A 25,417-nucleotide genomic window follows, 5' to 3' on the forward strand; every position below is an offset into this window, starting at 1 on the left:
GCAGGGTTACCCCTCACAGGTAACGGCGCTCCTGCAGCAGTCCCAGGCCATGCGAGAGGCTCATGTGCCCAGGGCCTCCCTCCAACCCCAGTCTCTTTCACTCAAAACTTCATTTCCTCTTCCCAGGCTGCCACGTATGAGGTTATAAATACAACCTTGCAAGGTTGGTTCGCAGCTTGAAAGCACAGGAGCAAGAGTTCCAGGCAGCTCATGCCCATCACAAAAAAGGGTCTAAACAGCATTCACTAACTTACATTCTGAAATTACTCAGAGTGGCTTCTCCGGAGGTGTATCCTGCAGCCCTCTGAGCTTCCAGCATGCTCAGGCACCACTGCTCAGGCACCATTGCTCAGGCCCTGCCCGCAGCTGGGCTCTTCCCTGCTCCTCTGTCAGCTCAAGCCACACACAAGGAGCCCACCTGAACAGGACCCAATCCCCACACCCACTCAAGGGGACACCATCTTCATCTGACAGACGTGCAGTGTTCCCGGGCAGGACAAAAGGTGCCAGACACAGGCTTGGGCATCCCTCCGTGTCCATGCTGTGTTTCCTCACTAGGACCATGGCTGCCCACCCGCGTGCGGGTGCCAGACCCACCCGGGAACAACGGAGCTGTGACAGTGGTTACCTATGCAAACGGGACCGCGGAGTGAAAGCTAAATCAAACTCCAGCCGGTCTCTCCCCCGCTCGGCGAAGCCAGCCTCTAGCCCCGCGAACCGTCGACACCCTCCGGGCAGTGCGGCGGGAGGCGGCTGCGAGCGGAGGAGGGGCCGCCGCCTCTTGCACCTTGCCGGGGCGGGCCGGGCCGCCGAGCCCGGAGCTGGGGGGGGGGGGGGTCCGGTCGTCGCCCAGCGGGGACGCAAGGCTACCCCCTCCCTCCATGGCTCTCTTCAACTTCAGCCCGGCCGGGCGGCTCCTCCGCACCATGGCATGTTGCGGGGCGGCAGGCTCCGGCAACCGGAATGCTGCCGGTCGGCGGGTCCGCAGCGGGCTGTGAGGGGGTCCCCGCTCCGCCTCGCGGGGGTGCCGCTGTCGCCGCCGCCTCCTGCCTTCCCGTCTTCCTCTTCCCACCTTACCCCCCCTCCCGCCTCCCGCCCGCCATGGCCGCCCGCGGAGCGGAGCGGAGGGGCGCGGAGCGGCGCGGCAGTGCCAGGGGCTCGCTGTTGCCTGCCAGCGCCCCGTGAGGGGCGACAAGCGGGGCGGTGTGTCCCTGCGCTCGGTCCTGCCCCCGTCCTCCTCTTCCTCGGAGCGGAGATGTGCGAGACCCGTGCGAGGGGAGTCGCCTCCTAGACCAGCAGCCAGGATGGTGCACCTGCAGCCCCTGCCCCTCGTCGTGGTCCAGGGCGTCCTCCAGCTCGTAAGTCTCCTTTCTGGTGCCCCCAGTCCCTGCTGCAAGACTTCGGGGGGAACCGGCGCTCTTCCCTCCCGGGAGGGCGGCGGGCGCGGTCTCCGCTGGAGGCAGAAGCGGAGCTGTCCCCGAGCAGCCGCACCACACCAGCGGGCAGCCTCCCGCCGCCCGGCACCCATTTTTGTCTATTTTTCTGTAAGAGGAATTGTGCTTTTTTTCGCGCGTTGGCTGCCCGGCGGGATCGCGGGACGCTCAGGTGCCCGAGCGAAGAGCCGCTCCGCAGCGGGGGTGCGCTGGGAGCTGGGCATGCCCGGCGGCGGGAGCCGCCGCGAAGCCGGGCACCGCGGGACCAGGGGCGGCTGCCGAGCACCACCCAAAACTGTCCTCTCCCGGAAAGTTTTCTGCAGTCTTCAAGTGCCTCTTTTGGTGCGCAGGACCCAGCGGCGCTTGCACCAACGCTCGCAGAGCTTCGCCGTTACTTTGGGCTTGCTGCAGCGCATGGGAGGGGGGTTGTTAATTTTTACCATAAACATGTGGCACACACCAGGTTTATGCCACATATTCCGTGGCATGCGATGGGGGGGCTTTGAGGACTGACATGGTGACAAGGTGAAATGCGGAATTGGAAACTCAAAGCGATGCAGGGAGGAAGCAAAATGAGGCGCGCGGCTGCGGACGGGTACGCGGGGAGCAAACTTCTCTCAGAGCCACCAGACTGCCCCGACTGAGGGGCGTTTATGGTGGAAAACAAATGTCCGTAATGCCCGTATTTATACAGCAGAAGAAGTTGAAGAGAGGAAAAACGTATTTCCAAAAGAGTTCGGCAATCTTCACTTCAACCGGTATTACTAAAATGTAATTTCGGAATTATTGGGGGGACTTTTGTTTTCACACCCTTAATTACCTGTGATTCGTGCTGTAAAAGTTGTGCCTCTCATCCTCAGCTGCTTTGTATCTCAAAGTTTGTCACCGTAGTCGACAGGGAGTGTGTAATAAACCTTGAAGGGATTAAACGCCCTCCTTAAGAACTGGAGTCTAATATTACAGCGTGAGTTGATTGATTAGTTTTTGAGGAAGCTTATGTCAAATTCTAATCCGGTTTTGGATTGTGCTTGTCCTGTAATGTTTTTTGCTCCAGCACTTTATCATAGCAGTGAAGTAGCGAGCTGCAGTCCTGCGATAAGGCGCACATTTCTTTCACACTCCCATCCTTTTGGACAATAAAAGGCTGTTTACATTCTTCACATTCTTACAGCCCAGTTTCCAGCTAAACAACGCGCAGGGCTGAAGGATGGGAAAGGAAAGCAGAAAATGGATTACAAAGTTGCTGAGCAGAGGGGAACTAAATAAAAGACTCTTCTTCCTCACACCTACAACCTCTCCCAGGCACTCACACCCAACTTTTCATTTTTTCGAGCAGATATCAAAGGGACTGATTGACGGCTGTACGAGCAGGGACTGGGTTTGTCACACAGTGTTTTACGGATGGTGCTGGGAAGTTGCTTGCTGCGGTTTTACATACCTTGGGTGAAGGCTAACTGAAGAAGCAAAGGTGCTGTCTTGAGCAAAGATCATGCACAGTCAGTGCAGGTTTTCAGGGGGATGTGGCACTCGGCTCAGACAGGAGTATTCATTTTTTCTGCTTTCTTTATAGACAGTTTTTGGGATCAGTTAGTGTTATAACTTACATCAATTACTTTAAATAATAAAGCCAAACAAGAATGTGTGTGGGGGTTTTGAGGCATTTTAGATATACCATTTAATGCTAATCCACGACTAAAAATTGTGTAAATACATTGTGGGATAGTATTAACAGAACACCTGGCTAACATCTGGTTAAGGTCACAGTTTATTGTCGGCTGAGTTTGGTAATACTTGGTAATGCAGGTCTCTGTGTTCTCTGGCCACTGTATGGAGGGACTGGTGGCTTCCTGGAATCTAATTAGAAGTTCTAGCAGGCAGGCATTTGTGGTAGTGATTCTTGACTTGTTGTCTTTCTAACGGAAGCTCAGCTTGGTTAATGCAGCACTAAAGGCTCAGCTTCTCAGCCAGGAAAGAAAAAAATATGTAAGTTTTAGTGTTGCATTACAGTAGCATCCTACTAACCCAGAAATGCTACTATCGACCCCTACCTGACAGTGCAATCTTCTCTTTGATGAAATCAGAAATGTTAGAATGCAGAATGTTTTGGCACTCTGTTTTAATGAAGGTAGAAGTACTTCTTTTTAATTAAACTTCAAACACTTGCTTGGCTTTCAAATACCAAAGTGTGGTATTACCTCTTCATTGAAGATGCAGAAATGTAGAGAATCAAGCCCATGTAAAACCTCACAGATTTGAGGAGATGCTGGGGATTCTGACAGACAGTCACCGAGTTTCTGAAAGCAGCGTTAGGTGAATGTTTATGCACTGTATCTAATACTGTTCAGTCAGGAGTTTAATACTTCCTCAGTCGAGTGTGGATGCATTTTTGGAGCAAGTCCTTGGGTGGTTATTATAGCTGATGGATGGTGTGGCAGGATGCATGCAGCATAAGCACACCTGTATTTCCTAAAGTGCTTTGCATATTTGGGAACATTAAACAGTAAGGCTGCCTGCTCTTGTGTCAGGGTAAGGTGCTGGCTTGCTTCGGTACAAACACATTCATTTTAACAGTCATGTTTGCTTTATCCTTTCAATATAGATCAGAGCAGCCCTTTGCGATGCACACTCAGTACGTGTCTGGGCTCTTACTGATAAGACGCCCCAAACCTGTTGTGTTGTACTCTTGCTTAACTCTTAATTGTTACTGGTCTTTTTTCACTTGTCACATCATTGCTGAATGCCCTGATAGCAACCTCTTTAGACTGGAGTTCCACATATTGGAAATGGAAAAGGCTGGATATTGGCACTACACGGTTTGTAGTATGCCTGATAGTGTTTTGTTAAGTTAGTTTAAGGGGTGGGGGGCCGGGGGGGCTTCTGCTAATTGCCTGGGAATATATTTGTCATTTCAAAGAAATCTTGGTTTAAAAAAACCACAACACAAACCAAATGTTGTCAGTAGCCAGTATTGTCTGTTCATGTTATTAATTTATGCCTTTACAATATCCTGTTTCATAGGATTGTTTAAAATAGCTCATATGGGGTCTTTGAAATGTGTGAGATTTCCCCTTTCCTTTAAGAAAGGGGGGGAGAAAAAAGGCTGTGTCTAGGTTTTGAATCAAGAAGCAGGGGTTGCTTTAGCTATGGACAGCTCGTGTAGTCACTGCTTCCCCTTTGTCTTGGCAAGGCATAGCTACAGGCAGACACAGACAGGACCTGTGGATCTGCTGGGTGAGCCAGCATCATAACTCTAGGTTTATTCCCCCATCTTTGCAGTCCAGAATGAAGAAAGGATTACAGCAGCATTTTCTAATGCTTACAGTTGCACCAGCTTCCCTGTCAAGAAACTCTCTTCCAACATTATCACTGGGCAGACCTTTCACCATGTTAGAAACCTAGGAATTACTTACTTTACAAACCTTCACAAGCAGTTATGTACCAGCAGTGTTTGTATAGATGATAAATAATCAGGTAAAAAAAAGACACAGTATCTTACTGTTCTTTTTTCTCCACCAAGACTGAAGTACAGCATTTGATATGAGCAAAATTCAGTGGCAGATGAGGTTTGTTTGGACTCCTCAGGGGCTGGAATGTTTACCTATGATGAAAACAATGTGTCAGAGAATGAAGCCAAATATTGTCACAGAGGTTTTTAAAAGGAATCTTAACAGCTGGAGCCGAAGAGGACAGTTACAGATTGCTATAGTACAAGGCATTGCTTCACACACAGAAAGAGCTTGGAAACTGAGACAGAGCTGCATTCCCTTTGAAAAGACCTGTACATTCACCACAGCAGGTGTAGAATCGGGGGCTCTTCCTTCTGGATGCTTTAGTTTTGCCTTGCAAATGTGTCTCTGTTACATGCCCTTGGAGTGAGCATCAGAAACAGGCACCACTCAGAACTCTGAACTCCTGCGTCGCGAAGGTAAATGCTTCCCTCCGCTCGTCTTGCAGCACACAGGTGCAATTCCATCCCTCCTAATTTCAGGGAGATCTTCCTTAGGAAATGCACTGGGACATATATTTCATTTGGTGCATTTTGGCATTTTTCTTGGTGCTGTAGGCATTGTAAGCCTACATCTCAACCTTGTCTAGTAAAAGCAGCTCAGGGAATGCAGGCAGTTTGAAGATGCAGACAGCTCAACAAAGGCTGGTTTCAGCATGTTGAGAATGTATTCTGCTGGCTGAGGAAGCAGGTCTTAGGGTGGATGGGGCTAGTAACACAGCAGGTTAACATGCAACATTAAACTCAACTTGTCCTTACATCAGATCTTTTGACCCAGTTCTTGGAGTTGGTGGATGACATTTTTTGGTTCATTGGTAGGCTGGCTGGGGCACAGAAAGGTTATGGACCCTGGCTAAGAGCTGTTTCTGTAGTGTAGTGGTTATCACGTTCGCCTCACACGCGAAAGGTCCCTGCTTCGTAACTGGGCAGAAACTTTTTTTTTGCCCTCTACAACTACCTGAAGGGTGGTTGTAGCCAGGAAGGGGTTGGCCTCTTCTCCCAGGCAACCAGCACCAGAACAAGGGGACACAGTCTCAAGCTGTGCCAGGGGAGGTTTAGACTCGAGGTGAGGAGGAAGTTCTTCACCGAGCGAGTCATTCGTCATTGGAACGGGTTGCCCAGGGAGGTGGTTGAGTCATCGACCCTGGAGATGTTCAAGAGGAGATTGGACGTGGCACTTGGTGCCATGGTCTAGTCATTGGGTCTGTGTTGATAGGTTGGACTCGATGATCCTCGAGGTCCTTTCCAACCTAAGTTATACTGTGATACTGTCATACTGTACAACAAGTCTCTTTGGGATCCATAGGCTGCAAGGTGCCCCAGGCTCCCCAGCACGAAGTGCGTGAAGTCCAACCCTCGATCTTTCCATCTGCTCCACAGAAAGGGTTTTTCTGCCATTGCACAGCACTTGGAGAGCTGCATGTCAGAGATGTGCTCTAAGTGCATCTTAGTGCAGTGTAACCCACAGGGAAGTCAACAGAAAGATCAGTGGAGCCCAAACATTAATTTGGAAAGCACTTTCTGCTTTGCTTCCTGAGCCTTGGTTTCTGCAAGAGAGGAATTTGAGCATGGGGGTCAAAAGGGAGCAGCAGAAGCTCACTGGGATGGACATTCAGGGCACTGGAACGGTGCAGCTCTGCTCTAGGTGCACCAAATTCCTCTTGTGCCGTTGAGCTTTCACCCTTAATCAACTCTTCACAAAAAATGTGTGAGGAGGAGCTGCTTGGTGTGGCACTTGTGGGGTGATCTGCAGGGAGGTGTTCACCTCAGGTGCTGAATAAGACATGGTCATCCTTGGGCACTTTGGCTAGCAGGTGCAGCAAGGAAAGGTCAGTGCTGGCTTGTGCTGAGTGGTTTTGAGACAAAAGCTGACACTGCGTAGGTGTGGGCTGCATCTTCATCAGAAAGAGATGGAGCTGTTCTGCTGCTCAAGGGAGACTCACTTTGAGTCTTCTACCTGTGCTTGTCAGTTCATGGAAGCCAAACTCAGTCAGGAAAAAGCAAGAATTTGTTGCCTTTACTACAAAACTGCTGTGGTAGGTGACTATTTAAAAGCATGTGTACTGCACAGGACACGTGGTGTGTTAATCTGTCTTCTGGTCTTGACTCTTCCTAGCTCTTTAACTCCCCACTCATTGTAAAACAAAAATGCTGTCCTTGGAATCCTCATGAGATCAAATCCTGCAAAACTGCTGAAGAGGGAACTGGAAGTTCCCATTCACATGAGTTATAAATTCATTCTGAATTTGATCTCCAGACACTGTTTTGGGGTGTATTTCCCCAGTGCCATTCATCATTCCCATTCCATTTTCCTCCTCAGTTTCCCACCAAGTAACTATCACTGATGTAGTTTGTTTAGGTAGTTAAAGGGTCAATTAGAGAGAAAAAAAAAATGGGTGCAGCTGTTAGGGAGGTTCTGCTTTCAGCAGACCCTCTCTGCTGCAGAGTCCACAGGAGTCATGTTTCACCCTCTTAGGAGTCCCTTTCCCCAGTTTAGCACTTGAACACTTGCAGGCTTCCCCCGATGCTCTCTCTGTATTCACCCTTTGCGCCAGCAGCTTCCCGGTGGCTCATGCTTCAGAAACTCCCTGCGCCGTTGTAGCACTCAGAGGCGTTGGCATCTGTGCAGAGCCATGGCACACAGCCCTGCCTGCGTGTCGAGTCACGCACTTGGGGCGCACCCTGCAGTCAATGAAGCGATGGAGGAGTCTGCACATGGGGCTGCAGCCCACTGGGCTGCACTTTGCAGCAGGACTCCATGCAGCCTGCACGACAGGCTGGAGCCCCAGCCTTTGCGTAATCCCAGACTGCATTCACTGGGCTGGAAAAGCTACGGGTCCTGTGCAAAAATCTTGTTTCAGCACTGTCAGGTGAGCAGGAGATGGGATGGGCAGCAGGTGGATAAGGACTCCCACAAAAGCCATAAGGTTTGCAGTTCAGGACTGGCAAAGCAAGGTTAATCCCTGTCCTGTGGGGAACCTCCTCCTGCGCTCAGTCACAGTTAACAAAGGCGTTATTCTGGGATTGGAAACAACAGCAAAGAGGAAATAAAGGACTGTGAAAATGAGTCCACACTAAAGACTAAGTAGTTTTGTCCTTGCAGCAAAGATGTTGGTGCTGGTACTGGTCTCCTGGAAGGGCAGCACGCACTGTAAATGCAGGATGTGAACGACTTGAGTGTAATGCTGTCGTTCTGGAGAGAGGTTTGCTCTCTGTTCCAAATGATTGTAGTAAGAGAAGCTATTGCTAGCAGTGAAGTGAAAAGGAAAGAATAGTGAGAAATAAAAAAGGTAAAACTAAGAATCTAATTCTCTAAAACTGGGGTTTATGTGCACCGGGACCAGTTCTGGTTATTGTCACTGAATGCCCTAATTCTGCTTCTCCAGATCCGGCACGTTTGGTTTGTATGATCAGTTACACGTGTTCTGACTTTTCAGTACTTGGGTTTGGCCATGAGCAGGTATTTCTAATGCCATCAATCACCAGCATAAACATTACCTTAATTTCATCTTACTGTATCCATTAGCTAGGAAAATAAAGCACTGTGCATGGAAGTATGTGTTCTGTTACTGTGCGGATTTAAGGGCTGTATACGGTCCTAGTGGAGGAGGAGCTGGCTGTGCTGGAGCCTGACCCAAGGGGGAAAAAAACCACTGTGACTTTGCTGAGAAAGAGGTGAATATGAGACTCTCCACTCCACCCCTGGGCAGGTGGAGTGAGCCTGAGCAGTTACTGCAGGAGAGAGGGACGGACAGATGGACAGGAACAAGGACTGTTCCCCTGCATGTGAGAGGCTGTGGGGGCTCCTTTCTGCTGTTACTCTTCCCACTGGAGAGAATTCAGAAGTGGGATTCTTCCCAGCAGCTCCTCAGCAGAGGAAAGCAAAGAAGGAAGATTTGATCTCTCTGACTTAACCCAGCTCTTGGAATGAACAATTGCAGGAATCTGGTGATTGCCACGAGTGGTTCTGGGTACAGCTGCTGCTGGGGTGCTGCTGCTGGGTGCTGCTGCTGCTTTTGTCCTGTGCAGGGGCATGGGGAACCACAAAGCTTTGCACTCCAGAATAGGATTTTAAAGTTTTTTCCACCTGCCTGGCTCTTGTCTGTTTGGAGCCACCTGCTGATTGCTTCTGTTGCTCATCACGTCTGTTTGGAGAGTTGGAACTGCTGTTCCCCACAGTCTTGTGGCCAGTGATTTGTTCTTAAGCCTTCAGCTGTGGCTGCAACTAGTGAGTGTGTTCCTCCATCAGTGGCAGCCTTGACCATGCAAGGTATTCCCAGGTATACTCCAAGCAGTTGAGTGGTTCTTAGAAGAGGAAATCTTAAGAGATTGTGGTAGAGGAGTAGGTCTGTGAGAGTATCACACAGTATCACTCAGGTTGGAAAGGACCTCGAGGATCATCGAGTCCAACCTATCAACACAGACCCCATGACTAGACCATGGCACCAAGTGCCACGTCCAATCTCCCCTTGAACGCCTCCAGGGTCAATGACTCAACCACCTCCCTGGGCAGCACATCCCAATGCCCAATGACTCGCTCGGTGAAGAACTTCCTCCTCACCTCGAGTCTAAACCTCCCCTGGCACAGCTTGAGACTGTGTCCTCTTGTTCTGGTGCTGGTTGCCTGGGAGAAGAGGCCAACCCCTTCCTGGCTACAACCACCCTTCAGGTAGTTGTAGAGGGCAATGAGGTCACCCCTGAGCCTCCTCTTCTCCAGGCTAAACAATCCCAGCTCCCTCAGCCTCTCCTCATAGGGCTGTGCTCAAGGCCTCTCCCCAGCCTTGTTGCCCTTCTCTGGACACGCTCAAGTGTTTCGATGTCCTTCCTAAACTGAGGGGCCCAGAACTGGACACAGGACTCAAAGTGCAGCCTAACCAAAGCAGAGTACAGGGGCACTATGACCTCCTTGCTCCTGCTGGCCACACTATTCCTAATGCAGGCCAGGATGCCATTGGCCCTCCTGGCCACCTGGCCACACTGCTGGCTCATATTCAGGTGGCTGTCGATCAGCACCCCCAGGTCCCTCTCTGTTTGGGAGCTCTCCAGCCACTCCGACCCCAGCCTGTAGCTCTGCATGGGATTGCCACAGCCAAAGTGCAGCACTCGGCACTTGGACTTGTTGAATGCCATCCCATGGGACTCTGCCCACCTGGGCTGGGTTGTACTCTGTAGCCGGACTTCATGGTACTTTCTAGGCAAGAGGTGTTAGGTGTGTGCCATCATTACTTTCAGAAGCTGAGGGGCAGAACGAAACAGAGCCTCAGTGTTTCTCAGCTTCACCTCCAGTAGACCAGAAGATTCTGCACAGCTGACCCTGTTCCTCGCTGGCCCATGGCTATAGGAGGTGAGGGGCAAGGCTTAGCTGCTGGAGGAGAAGCTGGCTTCTTGGATGTGTCTGCATCCATGGGCAACAACCATGTGTTGGCTCAGGTGGATTATTGCTTAGGGTTTGAACCCATTACTTCTGGCATGGCACTGCATGTTTTCCAGGTGAATGCTTTCCTCGGATCAAATTCTAATACACCTACATCTTTAATGCAGTAACATGATACTTGAGTGTTTTTTGTCCCCAAAAGACAAGAGAATGGACAACTCAGAGGACATTTTTAAAGTGCAATAAACCACGTGTGGATTCTAGTCATCTGAGGACCATGTAGTTGGAAACTGAGGAAATGTGAATGCAAAGAAATAGCTTTATCCCTACCCATAAGTGATACTTTGAGGTAGAAAACATGAAATATAAAACCCTCTGCTGAACATCATTATAATGTATTTCATACCATTTCAGGACAAAGTGTAATGTATTTATTTCATATACTACAGGGCAGAGGTGGCATTAGGAGGCACGTGGAAACTCCACTGTACTCCTCGATTCATGGGGTTGAACCCAACTCCAGTCTGCAAGTCAAATGTGGTAGCACAAGTCAGTGCCACTAAATCTTGCTGAGAGACCACACTGGCAAGGTTTAAAGCTAGATATGTCTGAGCAGCCTCCAGGTTGAAATGAAAGAGAAGCAGCAGTGCAGCTGCTGGCTGTAGGCCACATGCATGTGTGTTCCCATGGTTCAAGAAGTTGCTCTGGCATGTGAAAAACCAAATTCCTTATTTTGTAGATTTTAATCTTTAATTTGGGAATAAATACAAAATCCTCCTCTTCTGTTTTGGAGCTTCCTTGGTTTAAAAGCAAATAAAAATCTCATAAGATATGCAGAGACAGTAAAAAAGAAAAGGTCAGGAAGTGCTCTAATTAAAGATGAACCTTCAATCTTCAAACTTCTTTGTTGTTAAGATTAGAGCCCTGTAGCAACTGAGTTTGATCTTAACTGGCTGGCAAGAGAGACAGTTTTGGAGTGGCATAATGCAGAGCAAGGCAAGAGCAAAGCCCAGTCCTTCAGTTCCTTGAGCAGCAGTGTCCTGGGGAGGAGGCTGACGCCTGTACTGCTCCCCATTCCTCGGGTTAACAAAGTGTTCCCCAGCTCTGTGGAAGCGCTTGCAGCAGGCAGCGTTACTGTGGCATGCTGAAGAGTTACTGGTGTGCTGGCCTGGGCCACTTTAAATTAGATGGTTGAAACACTTGATGTGGCACTCACAAAACTGCACCTCACTTGCTTTTAAAACAGATTCAGTTTGGCTAATTTAAATCCTGTCACTGTTCAAGACAAGGGAAAGACTGATGTTCACCTCCTGATGGAGTTGGGACAGATCCTGTGGTACAGCTGCCTTTGTATGCCAGAGTCTGCCTCATCCAGCTGCTGAGCCACTGCGTAGTTTAGAACCATTGAATTAGCCTTCCAGTGCTGGAAACATCCATTTCTGAGTTAATTTTGAATCAAACTGCACAGTCTGCTGTGCTGCATGACAAATCCATCAGTCTTCTATGCATTCCCCAGCCTGGTTCTGCTCTCTGCTGTAAGGAAGTCTCTGGCCCTCCAGGGAGCTTTTCTAAGCTGCATTCTGCTGTGAGCTGCCTGCTTGCCACCTCTTTTTCTCCTTCCCTCATGCTGCATCCTCCTAATTTTTTTCCTAAGCAGAACATGCTCAGTTTCTGTGAGAGAAGCAGCAGCATCCTCTTTGCTTTTCCTCCTGGAGATGTCTGCTTGATCCAAGGTACCAGGAGCAGATAAAGACTGTCTTGTCTTCATTCCCAGTGCCCAGCTTCACTGTAGTTTGATTTTTTATTCAAAGCAAAACACACTGCATTTGCACAGGAAATAGAGCTTCTATTCTATTCTATTCTATTCTATTCTATTCTATTCTATTCTATTCTATTCTATTCTATTCTATTCTATTCCATTCCATTCCATTCCATTCCATTCCATTCCATTCCATTCCATTCCATTCCATTCCATTCCATTCCATTCTTGCTGTGGCAATGAGCTCTGGTGTGTAATATTTTGGTCCTGACCAAAACCCATGCCAAATTGCATTTACACCACGTTAGCATTCTGGGGGCACAGGAGGGGTCTTTCTTTCTGTGTGCTTTCTCTCATCCCCTGGCACCCACAGGCCTAGGTACTTTTCGTACAGCTGTGCTGGTGAATCACGACTGATGGGGTTTACTTCCACAAAGCTCTTCCCTTGGAGGAGCCATTCTCATCCATCCCACTCCTCCAGCCTCTTTTATTTTGCTTCTCACGACACTCAGTATCCACTTTCTGTCACCTGACTGAGGCTAGCTTAAAATAATGCCAAGGTAGCCAAGTGCCTGACGGGAGAATAAATTCATTGTTGAGTTAGGACCTATTTGATTTAAAATACATGAAGTGCCTCTAACTGCAGGAATGAAGGAATATGACATACCTCAACCTCAGATCCATTTTATGGTATTCACCCCATAATCCCTTTATTCAGAAATGCATGGCCTGTGCATTATCTGCAGTGGACAGCCTAACACTGCTGTGATGAGGGGATTGAAACTCCACGTTCTATTTAACAAAACCTTTTTGTGGGTGTGGGCTGTGTTGCTCTGCTCGCTCAGGCTGAAGGCTCAGTGTTGCTGGGTTTAATACTTAATGTTGAACAATGGGGAAAGAAAGAATTAAAACCAGCTAAGTTTGTCTTCCTGAAGACTAAGAATAGCATCCTGCAGGAATTTGCCTGCTGGTGAGTTTGCAATATTCTTTCAGTGAAGAGCACAGTTATGTTTTTGGTGGAATAACAAGATTAATAAGGTGACAAATACAAATACAATAGGCATTGTGTCTGTGCTGGGTTCTGATGGATTGGATTGTTTTGTTCACTTCAGACTAGCTAACAGCTTCCTTTTAGATTTCTGCCAATAAGCCAGTAACTGCTGAGGAGACTCAGCTCTGGGTTCATTTAGATATTAAAGCTGTCGTCCTGATAACACACACCAGTAGTGGCTGAACAGGCTTGTCCCGTACCAGTGCTATTAATATCCCTCCATGCATTCAGGGAATATTGAGATAAAGTGGTCTGTGAGCCAGTTTATTAATAAAGCCCGCTCTGCTGTGAGTATGTAGCCTATGCCCTGATTTCTGGTTTACCCACTACAATTATTTCATAGAAATCTAATTATCCTTGGGTTCAGCAGCTCTGCTGCCTCTAATGGAAGTACACAGAACAGTTGAACAGCTATTTGAGTAGGATTGAAGTACAGCTGATGGGCAACAGCACCACAGGAAGCTTGATTTTCTTAGCAAAGAGACTAAAACCGTGTTTGAAACAAAATGAGTCTGAAAGCCAAAACACAGCTGTACACCAGTCACAAGTTCCCCAGGGTTTACTGGGGTGCTCACATTTTGGGGAGTTGGTGCGTATTCTGTAGACACACAGAGGCTCCAAAGGATGTGTTGATCTCTCCTCGGCTGTAGTGACAGCACGGGCTGCTGTGTGATTCCTTTGCTTCAGGCTCCTCTTCGGAATACTCTGCTGGAAAAGAAACAGTACTGGGGTTTAGTGGGGTAAACCCCTCACAGAAATACAGTGCATTTCCCTCTCATTCCTTTAGTTTGAGACTAGGACCTGTCAGGAACTTTTCCTGGAAAATTCACCCATTAGGAGATAGTACAGAAGTTACCAACACCAGAGCTTCGACTGCAGTTTGCATAAGGTGCCTGAGAATGAGATGCTGCAAGCTCCCCACAAAGGAGAAAGGGAGATACCTAGGAAGGTGCTGAGCAGAAAGCAGGATCTTAAACTCTATCCCTTTGAGAAACTTCAGAGCCCTCCCCTGGGTTGCTTCCTTTCACTTAGACTAGCAGGAAGGTGGTTAGACTAAAGTAAAGCAGCTTTTACTGGCTAATGAGCACATAGGTGCTAATATCTGCATTCTCTCTGGGCAGGTAAGCCAGCACTTGTCCCATGGTTAGGGCAGGGGCAGGGAAAGCCAGCCTGGTCTCTCCAGTCAGTGTCCTGTTTGTCAAACTGCCCTCACAGCTGCTTGGAGGAAGAAACAAAGTACAAATGTGTCCTTTTGTTCTTGGTAGGAGGTGGGATCTGTGTCTTCAAATTGAGTGAGAGCAGAAGGTGGCTTCCTCGGGCACCTACCAGATGCTCCTGCAATGAGACACTGCAATGAGGAAACAAAAAATGACACCAAAGTCAGAATTAGTGGAGCCATCACTGCAAGAATTGTTTCCTCTGTGATCTCAGTCACAGGTGTGTGAAAACCCCATCCTGGACTGGATCCTTCACTAGAACTGGAAGAAAGAATGCCTAGACTTGTATCCCAAGAGGGCTGTGCACGGGTTAGGAGCTCGGGTGCCCAGCGAGGCATGCACCAAACTGAACACAATTTGCATTCTTGAAGCATAGTGTCAGGAAGGTTGGAAAAGACCTCCAAGATCATCAAGTCTGACCTTTTACCCAACAACTCCATGACCACACTAGACCATGTCATGGAGTGTCACATCTGCCTGTTTTTTGAACACCTGGAGGGACATGAGGACCACTGGGATCATGTATCTCAGTGTGATGTCAGAGGTTCTGGATTTAGGACCTGGGGATCTTCATGAACCTGTGGAAAAGCTGTGATTTGCTGTCTCTCAAGTCCTCCCTTTGCATTTGCTGTTTTCTCTAGCAGATGAGTACCAGGAGAAGCTATCCACTATCTCCCTGTGATGTAGGACTGCTCATACCAAATGCTCCTGGTATTATTCCTTAGGTTTTTTTGTTAGGAAATGCCATGATAACCCCTGGGAGACTTCACAGCTGAAGGTATCATATTGCTTACTAAGTTCTTCTAGTACTCCATACAGCTTGCCTAATTCCTTCCTGTTATGCTTAGCTATCTTTGTTTTTTCATCCTCTTGAGACACCTTGCTTTAGGCTGCATTATTTACCTGTTCCTGGGGACCTTTTCCTCAAAGAACTACAGTGTTGGTGTTGTGAGTCACAGCAAGTTTTGCCTCTCTATCAATGCATCTTTGGAACAACTTGGGTCTTTTTTAAATTCCCTCTTCCCTGATGATTTTCACCAGAACACCTTAATGGAAAGATCTTTGCAGTGCCAACCCAACATGCTAGGGTTAAAAGATGCCATCTGAGCACAAAGGACTCCTGGAGAACAGAGCAGTTTTGCAGAGGAAGCAAGTGGGCTAGATGCAGATGTTACATTCTGAATAATCTTGGACTGCAGTGCTTTTACCACCAGGGTTTTTTTTCATCCATTTTTGTTTTCTGGCCATCAGCAGCTAGCCCATGAGGATGGGACACTCTGCATGCCACGTTCGTGTTCTGAAGATGTGAGCGATGTGGCTATACGAGTGCTGGGCACAAGTTAAGGAGCACATCACCAAAAGGCAGAAGGAGTGCAGTTAGGTGTTTTGCATCAGCTCAGAGCTCAGGGAGAACATTCTTGTATCTAGCAGGAAACCTGCCTGAGCTCCCTGATGTATTCCTTCTGTTGCAAGCTCCTCAGCAGTGCCTTCTGATTCTTGTGCAGGGCTGAGCACACATCAGTGCTCTGAGTAAATACAGTAGTGGCTGAAAAGAAAAATAACAGCAGGAATTACACATCAACAAAACCTTTAGGTATACAATCTGCTAGGTCTAATGGCTGGTTAAAGAAATACCCCACCAGTTCCCAAGGGACAAGTTTCTTTGCAAGCAATAACAACCTCTGTAAAAAAAAAAGTCACATATTCTGTTGATATAAACCTGATGGTGCTTCACATTGCCATTTGGAGGAGTCTGTAAATGGTCCTTTCACCCAGAATCACCACCTGCTTTCCTTACAAGTCATCATCCTTAAGAGAGAAACTCCCCATTAAGCACTGGACAAGGTGCTAGTTTTTTTTGCCGCAGTCAGAAATAAGAACAATGAATGTGTGGGAGGAATGCATCAGTTTGGTTAGAAACATCAAAGTAATGGAATACAGACAAATGGGTTCAGGGAAGGCTCCAAGTATGGAATTATTGACCCTGGAGGCGAAGATGCAGAACAACCTTCCTAGGCTCTCCTTTGTCAATTTTACACAGTGTTTGCCAGGTGAGGAGTTTAACAGCAAAACTCAGAGCTCCTCCTCATTTGTTTTGTCACGTTGTGAATTACCTTGCTGCAAAATGTATTAATGCTGTGTGCAGGTACTGATGGTCTGTTAGGCAGTGCAAAGCAGTGCAGCTCACCCAGGTGGATTACACAGGTACATAGATGTGCCTCATCTTCTGCTTGCTCATTCCCTGACTGTGGTCTCAGTTCTGGGACCAACTGGTTGAGTTTTCTCCAGTGTGTCACAGTCCTGGAAGCGATGTGGCCTGCAGTGCTGCCTCCTTGTGTAGGGTAGAAGATTAAGGCAGCAAATCACAATGAATAATTTTTTATCTTAGTAAACATAAATACAATTCACCAAAGTTAACTTTGGAGAGAAATTCTTTCTGCTAATTGTATGATTCTCTCTGCCTGGAAGGAGGGTATAGCAAGCTGGGTTTTGGGCTGCTCTCCCAAGTAGCAAGTGACAGGATGAGAGCAAACAGCCTCGAGTCGCACCCGGGGAGGCCAGACGTATAGAAAGTTTTTCTCTGGATTGTCAGATCGGTCAGGCTGCTAGGAAATTTGGTTTGGATTTTTAGTGCTCATATCCAGCATTTTGTTGCTGAAGGAAAGGCAACAAAATGTGTGGTGGAAGAGGGGGAGAAAAGCTGTAGGAGTGCCCCTTCTGCTAGCCGTCTTTGTTTAACCAGTGAAGGGATTCCACACTACCCTCCCAGTGACTCTGCCTTGCTGCCATCAGTGTGGGTGTTGAGGGGTCAAAGCCTAACGCTGAGAGGAAGAATCCACCTTAAATACTCAGCACCCATCAGTACCTTTGGAATGGAAACTTCTGTTTCATCAACATGGAAATGCTGCGTGCTTGGTAACAACTGCCTTTGGATTCTTCAAACCCAACATCAACAGCTTCCAACCATACAAATAACTTCATAATGACTTTTGAAGCAAACAAGATTGGGTAAGTCATCTTCTTTGGGAAGATTAGGGTTAGGGTTTGTTTTTTTTTTTGGGGGGGGGATGTTTATATAGCGTTTCCCAACAAACTGCGTCAAAACTTTGCAGCAGCCAGAGTGATTAGGGAAATTTAAGCCATCAAAACCCCTCTGGATTCAGTCTGTAGTCTCACACAAGAATGGGACTCCATTTGTTACTGACCTCCAGTTAGAGCACTAACCACTCCCTTCAGAGCCTGACCCCAGCTGCTTTTGCACCCAGCAGCAGGTTGCTCATGCTGGCAGTAATGTCCCACACAGGAGGCAGAGGTGCTTGTGAGACTGTCTCAAAAGCCTCCATAAAGGACAACATTCCACTGCTCCCTCTTCAGCCACAGATCTGGCCTGGTGATCAATATTTGGCAATCAGTTTAGTCAAGCACAGTAAATTTAGTAAATCCACAGTAAATCTATGCTGGCTCTTCACAGTCCTCATCTGCCCCTGCATGTGCCCAGCTACGGCTTCAGAAGGATTTGCTCCATGATTTCCCCAGGGGCAGAAGTGAGTCTGAGCAGCTGTAATCTCTTGGATTTTTTAGTCTTTTTGAGAAAATGGTCACTGTATTTGGGGTTTTCTGGTCCTCAGGGACTTCCCACAATCTCCAAAACCTTTCCAGCTTGATAATGAACAGCCACATAATAGCATCAGCCAGCTCTTCCAGCAGGCTGGAATGACACCCATCCTTCCCAGCAGGCTCTGCATGGCTTCAGGTGGCTCAGGGGCTCCCTGACTCAATTCTCCTCTGCAACTGACAGGCTGGGGGGAGAACTCCTTGCTCTCTACCTAAAAGGAGGGTGCAGTGAGGTGGGGGTTGTTCTCTTCTCCCTAGCCTCAGGTGATAGAAAGCGAGAAAATGGCCTGAAATTGTGCCGGGGGAGGGTTAGGTTGGAGATGAGGAAACAGTTCTTTGCCGCAAGAATGGTTAGGGACTGGAATAGGCTGCCCAGGGAGGAGGTGGAGTCCCCATCCCTGGAGGTGTTTGAGAAACATGTGGCCATGGCACTTGGAAGTGGTTTGAGGGCCAAGGTGGTGTTTGGTTAATGGTCAGACTCGATGGCCTCTTTCTAGCAGAGCAGTTTTGTGATTCTATGTAAGGTGTAGAGAGCATAAATAAAACTTCAGAGGGCTTGAAGTAGTTGCACTTAGTTGTGCAAAGGTAAGATGCATCCCTTGAGGTTCAACACTGTATCACTGAGACAGACACACTGGTTTTGTGTAGTGGTGGATGCTATATGACAATTAAGCCAAAATCTAAGTAATTGTCTGCAAAGCAATTGTTGTCATCATGCTTTTTTTTCTTTCCATCCACTAGAGGAGATGATGGTTCTCTTGAATGGATTTGAGCTGGGAGAGGGCAGATTGAGACTGGAGATGAAGAAGAAATTCTTGACAGTGAGGGTAGGGAGACTCTGGCACAGGTTGCCCAGGGAGGCTGTGGCTGCCTCCTCCCTGGAGGTGTTCAAGGCCACATTGGATGAGGCCTTGAGCAACCTGGGCTGGTGGGAGGTGTCCCTGCCCATGGCAGGGGGTTGGAGCTGCATGATGTTTAAGGTCTCTTCCAACCCAAACCATGCTTTACTTACAGGGGTAGGTCTGGAGTTTGGTCTTCCATCTTTGCAGCAGAGAACAGCCTTGCAGCCTTGCAGAGGCAGGAGGAAATGTGCTTCTAGGGCACTGGGAAATGTTCCTTGTGGATGAGGATGCTCGAGGGGGGAGCAGCAATACATGCTCTCTTGGTGACTCTGGAGCACCAGTCTTGTAAGAACTGCTTCCTTCTCCCATCTTCTCTCTCCCTGTGCAGTTTGAACAGGGTATGCTGTTCACTGAAGCCTACAGCAGCAGAGAGAGGGCTCAGCAAAACTCTCCAGAGCAGCCTCAGTGTGGGTTAGAATCATAGAATCATAGAATCAATAAAGTTGGAAGAGACCTCAAGAATCATCCCCACCTTGGAGTGAAAACTCAGGAGCAGTTGCTGAAAGTACCCATTATTAAATCCTTGGCTCTTACCCACAGATACAGAAATACAGATACCCAGGGCAGGCAGGGGAAGATGATTTGTAGTCCCTAAACCTTTCTGGATTCAGCCATTGTTTCGTGGAGAGCAAGTGCAGAGGTGACACTGCCAGCCTGTGCCTGCAGCCGGACAGCAACTGGAGCTCTGGAGGAGCGGCTGCCATTCTTAATCACCTGATGGTTTTGTCTGACACAGTAAAGGCTTGTGGATAAATTATTAACTGCAGAAAATCTAGATAGGCAAATGAACCTCCAAGCAATTATAACACCCAGGAATTTATCAAGCGTGGTGATACGTTTCAGCTATGGCAAGAAATGGCCATTAACCATTGTCAGGCACTTGTGGTCTTCTACCTTGCAGGGACTTCAGCCTTTCCTGTTTGTTAGCTGCTGTAGTGACAAGCTGCAGAGGGATGACAGATTCAGCTAAGGATTGGGAGTCTGAACACCTGTGCAGTGTCATGCATTTAAAAATAGAGTGTGACAGCAAAGCACATCAGCCCTCTAACATCCAAATGTAAACCACAGGGGTTTTCCCTTCAGCTTTTATCCAGGGAAAGAGCTTTCAGTCATCACTGACCAAGTGAAAATTCAAAGCAAAAGCTGTGTTGAGGTCCAAAATAAAGAAGACAAATGAGAGTGGTAGGCACAGATGCCCCCAAAGTATTCATCAATCACCATTTCTTTCCTCTTGGTGATGCTTTGGTGGCCTGCATCTTGGGGGGGTGCAGGCCAGTAACGTTCAGCAGCAGCTTCTTCAGGAAGGTTAGAAGAGGACTGTTGACTAAAGCTACTTCTCATACCTTGATTTCTGTGTGACTCATCCAACCTCTGCTGAAGCTATTGAAAAGCAACCAAAACATTTTCCTGTTTTGTATTATCTTTATGGAGAGAAAAAAAAAGGCATAAACCAAGGGCAGCAAAAAATAAACAGTCTCGTTGATTGCTGGGTGAGGCTGTGCGTTTCTGCTCTCCTCTGGAGGAGCCTACATCACTGGCAGTGTTTGAAGGGAACATCTCTGCTTCCCATGTCCTTTAATAGTGCCCTTGAAATGTTAATCAAAACTAAAGCAGGCAGTCTGTGGTTTTGACAGAGGGAACCAGTCTGCCTGAGTCTCTTCAGTCTACTACAGTCCCTGTCAACTGCCAGCGTGCCCTGCTCTGGGCTTGAGCACAACTATGGGGCAGCGCCCCCAGGCTGGCAGTGCACCCAGCCCCTCTCTCCTGGCCCAGCAGAGAACAAGCCACCCAGCATGGGCTCTTTCTTCAGCAGAAGCTTTGTTTGCAAAGGGTGGCTGTTTGGTCTTCATACTGGGCACAGTAATTCTGGGAGAGGTTTCTGGTCTCTGTTCCTTTGCAGTTTTATCAGTGGTGTTTAAAGGACATTTATTCAGTGTCTAGGGACAACGGTTTTGTGTGATGGGGAGTTAGGGAAGGCCCACATTTAGCTCTTCTGTGCTCTCATTTATGTTTGGGAGAGACAGAAACCGACTTTAGACGCAGATGAGGATTAGCATTTTGGATGATAAAAGCTCTCACCCATGAACGGGCCGCTTCTTAAAATCAATGAAATAAATTAGACTCCCTGTTTAGGAGCATCTGGCACCCTCAGAGCCCAGCTCCTGTAATGATATCTGTTTATTAAAAAGAATTATGTAACAATATGGCTGATTTAGTTCAAGATGATTGGCTTAGCAACTTAATTGGACTGCGCAGTACACCAGAGCAAAAAAGTAATTTAATTAGCTCATTCATTTGTGGATGGCTGGAGGCACTGCACATCATGGCTGCCTTTTTAAAGGTGTGCAGCCATTTGAGGCTGCAAGGAGCGGGACCTTTTCTACTCCCACAGAAACCGCCTCTGCACCCGTAAGACCGTCAGCACCGAGCTGATGTTCAGCATTGGGCCCCAGCTGAAGCCCATAGAAAGCAGCAAGAAGTTTGCTATGAATCCAGAGAGCACTCAATGACTCCCTGCAGCCAAGGGAACCTTTCTGGAGGAACAGCAAGACACACCTGGAAGAGTCAATCTCGTTTTCCCCCTCTGTGGTCTCTCTTTCCTCCTGAGCTGAACCCCACCCTCCAGCTCCCAGCTCCTGTTGGCATTCCAGAAGGCTAGCATGCACTGTGCCAGTTCTGTATCCATCCTGCTGCAAAACTGTATTTCCTCTGCTTCCAGGATGAGCACTTAGCCATGGAAAACATGCTCTTGCAACGGCCTGCCCTGACAGGATACAGCCTCTCAGCTCAGGCACAGCAGGGATTTTTCAGTATTGTTGTTGAACCTCTCAGTAACACAGAAGTGGTGGAGTTAATTGCCAAACTGTGTTCAGATTACTTAATATCCAAGTAGTATTTTCAGAGTGGCATTTGACAGTGGCTCAAATAACTTTTGAGCTCTTTGTGCTGTAGTTCAGTTCCAAATGCAGTTTGCCGTGTCAGCCAAGAGACTGCTGCCTTGGGGGCAAATTCCCCTTAAGTGGAGTTAATCACATCAGCATAAGTTGTTTCTATACTCTGGTTTTACACCAATTTAAATGAAATTAGAGGTCTGGATATTGATGTCTCTTGTGTTGTTAACTGCAGATACCCTGAGTCCCGGGTGCTTTCTCTTCCCGTTTCCATAACTGAAAATCAAACTCCCTGCTTCCCTCCCACCCCCAAGGCACACAGCAAACTGAGACTAAAACCTACATTAAAATCAGAGTGAGCATTTGACTTAAAACATAAAAGAAGAAATAGGGCTGGAGCTGCGTACTTATCACACCCTGTTGTACCTAGATGGAGCTGCACATCTGGTGTGTGAGATAATGCTCTGGTTGGAGACTGTCTCACCAGCACAGAAAATTGGAAATGAGTTGCAAGTCTTAACGCTACATTTCTCCACTACTGGGAGCAAGTGAGGCCCTGGGTTGCACTCCTTTTGTAGGCTGTGTGATTTGATTCCTTCTGTCAGCTCTGTAAATAGTGTAGGCATGGAGGAAATCAGAACAGGAACAGTTCTGCAGGAAATACTTTGTGTGGCACAGCTGAGAAGGTTTTATCTCTTCCCACACTGTATAGCCAGATCTCACTGTAGTAGTAGCCAGAAGAGATGCTTGGCCAAAGCCAGAGGCTGAGCAATAGTAACCACAGGTCCTTGTTCATTCATTTCTCATGTAATATAAAATCATTAAAACCCTGGGCAGTGGTTAGCCATTCCTGACCTGCAGCAGAGTCTATTCTCACAGGACTGCCTGGTCTGATAATTCACTCTGTCACTTATCTGCACCGGTCTGGCCCAGAGCTATCAGACAAGAGAAGTTCAATCTGCAGCCCACATGCTGCCCAGTTACTTCTCACTGAAACTTCTGGATGGCTGCATGGGTCTGACCTCTGGTAGGGAAGGTTTTCCTCCTGCAGGCATGCAAAATGCAAGTGTTTTGTTACCAGAAAATGACCCAGGTGTGGTACATTCAGCTTTGGACTTCATGCACAAGAAATCAAGGACATCTCAAAATGCAGAGCATCAGTCTTCATCTGACCTTTTCATATTCCATTCTTCCAAGTGAAATGCTTTCTCTTGGGTCTGTGTGTACCTGCCTGAATGCCCATTCAGCAGTAGCAGGGAGGGAGAGGAAACCATGACAAGCCAGGACACAGAAGACAAGACTGTCTGTCTTTAATGTAAAACCTGGTATTAGTGATGTGCTCCCTGGCATTCAGCAACAGGCAGGATGGCACCAGGGAAGAGTGCAAGAGCAGGGAGCCTGTTGGCATGCTGCTGATCCCCTGTTCCGGAAAAGGGGAGCAGTGGCAGGGGCATCATGGTCTGGTGCTGAGGCCAGGAAAGCAGCATCCCAAACCAGAGAGGTGCCAAGCAGTGGAGTCACAACCTCTCCTCCCTCCAGTCTGTGCTACATTTATCCTGTGTAGTGCCCATGAAGACAAAAGGAGAAAAAGCAGCTAAGTGAAGCATGGTGTTGGCACCCTGGAGAAAACATCTCCTGAGTAGTGAGCATCAATGAAGTGCACATCAAAATGTTTGGATGTTGTGATCCACTTTCAGCTATCAGAGTTTTGGCTGAAATTCAGCTGAGCCCTAAGCAAAGTAGAACACGAGTTGCATACAGCTTACCTGCACTAACAAGCTGGTGCCCTGTGCTGGCTGGAAGGAGATGTGCCAAGGTTTTCTGTTCTGGAGCCTGGTTTGGGAATACCAACTCTGGCCAGTGCTGCCACGTGTTCAAGCCTCTTGTTCTCTGCATGTAGGTGATTACAATCCTTGTTTTTCACTGCGAGTCTGGCCTCCCTGCTCTCTGTGCCTGGCTTGTGGACAGGAGCAGCTGTTGTGCCCCAAACAGGAGCTGGAAGGTTCCCTGCTTCAGCCCCAGCCAAGATGAATAGGAAAACCAGATCTATTTACCCTGGAGCACACTAGCATGCATATACTTTGCTTAATTTGATGCTTATGCCTGATTCAGATTAGATTTGTACCTGTGGGTGATCCAGGCATGCAGGGAGCTGGCAGGAGGCTGTGCTCCCTTCATCCATAGCCCTGTGCAGCACTGCAGGCAGGTAGGACAGACAGACAGAGGAGCTCTTCTTGAGATGGTTTTTCACAAGCCACTGGCCCTTTCCTAGACAGCAGAAGCTAAACTGTTATGTGATGGAATGCAGTTTATTGCAGTGCTATTTGATACAGCACACTGCACTGGCCTGTTCCTGGCGCCTCAGATTCACAGAATCACATTTTTGTTGCAGGTTCAGCCATGCACATACATACTTGGAGACTTCAGAAACCCTCTGTAATTGAGGAAGCAGGGCAACACATTCCATTTTCATGCAAGGGCATCCTTCTCCCTGTCAAACTTCCTTCCGCCCTGTGGCAGGCAGCTGAAAACACCAGAGCTCTCTTTTGTCTCTCCTGTGGACACTACCAGCTTTGCTCTAGCCAGCAGTTAGGTTTAGATTTGCTTCCTTCTTTGATCTCCACAACCTGTATGAAAACACACATTAGACACAAGAAGGAATGTGTGAGGTTTGAAGCCTGACTTCACTGCCACATCATCAGTCCCTTGTTTTTCTGCTCATCAGCTTGCACCTCCTAGCTCTTGCTTTAAAAACTTCTTCCTGACTCCTTCTGTTGTGGCTTGAGATTACTCACGCCATGTGCCAACACTCATTCCCAAAGCCATTCTTAAATCTGTGGTTCTGTTTCTTATACAGAGTTGGGACTTGGCTGTTGAATGAAAACAGCCATCTTTTGGATTAAACCCTCCCTGCCAGCAGGTGAATTAAGCAGTGACCTGCAAGTCTCCTTGGCCATTATGGATTCTTCTGACCTGGCTCCTTCTGCTTTTTAAAAAGCTGTGAGAACTGATCACTGCAGCGTGGCTGTTGTCAGAGTAAACCTTACATTAGCAAGCTCTGTTTTGGAAGCAAATTCATTATCTGCTAGAGAGCTCAAGACCACAGTCAAGTGAAAAAGAAAACTCCCCAAAGAAACTTGGAGTGAGGTGCAAAAGGAACACTTGGGGTTTGTTATGGTGCATGCTCAGCCTGGGAGCAGGGAAGGAAGTCAAAGGGCTTGCCAGCAGAAGATGTGGGTAAAGTAGACGTCTGAAATCTGGGGAAAGAAAACTGTTGTGAGTGAAGACAAACAAATCCACAGCCTTGATTCCTCACTGAGTCCTTACCTAATCTGAGTTCCCGCTGGGGTTCTGCAGTCAGGTGCCTGGGGTGCTGCTGGCCATTGCAGCTCATGTCCAGTGGCACCTGCATACCAGCTTGCATTGTCCATACTGGCCCAGGAAAGGCATTTTAAGGTTATGCTTTTATACAGTCTTCCCCCTAAACACTCTTTGTATGCATCCAAAGAGAATGCTTCCTGCTGCCCTGTTTCTAGGATTGTACATTTTCAGGGATACACATTTTAGACATGTGCCTTAAAAGCAGTGTGCTGGAGTCCCACTTCCCCATCCCAGCCCTCCTGGGGGGCATTTCTCTGCCTGAAGTGCTCGCTTCACCAACTGCAAGCAC

General features: G+C 47.9%; 1 protein-coding gene across 1 annotated transcript in view; it reads left to right on the top strand.

The window, feature by feature from the left end:
* The first annotated feature begins 891 nt into the window (after positions 1-891).
* The window catches only part of NXPH2 (neurexophilin 2), a 43,933-nt gene continuing 19,407 nt past the window's right edge, over positions 892-25,417 (top strand). Inside the window, exon 1 of the mRNA XM_068158718.1 lies at positions 892-1,358. Coding sequence (XP_068014819.1) covers positions 1,305-1,358 — 54 coding nt within the window. The 5' untranslated portion in view covers positions 892-1,304. The remainder of the gene's footprint in view (positions 1,359-25,417) is intronic.

This window comes from Melanerpes formicivorus, unplaced genomic scaffold (genome assembly GCF_026170545.1).
Source record: "Melanerpes formicivorus ecotype bairdi unplaced genomic scaffold, bMelFor1.0.p_v2 SCAF_41, whole genome shotgun sequence".
NCBI classification, from domain to species: Eukaryota; Metazoa; Chordata; class Aves; order Piciformes; family Picidae; genus Melanerpes; species Melanerpes formicivorus.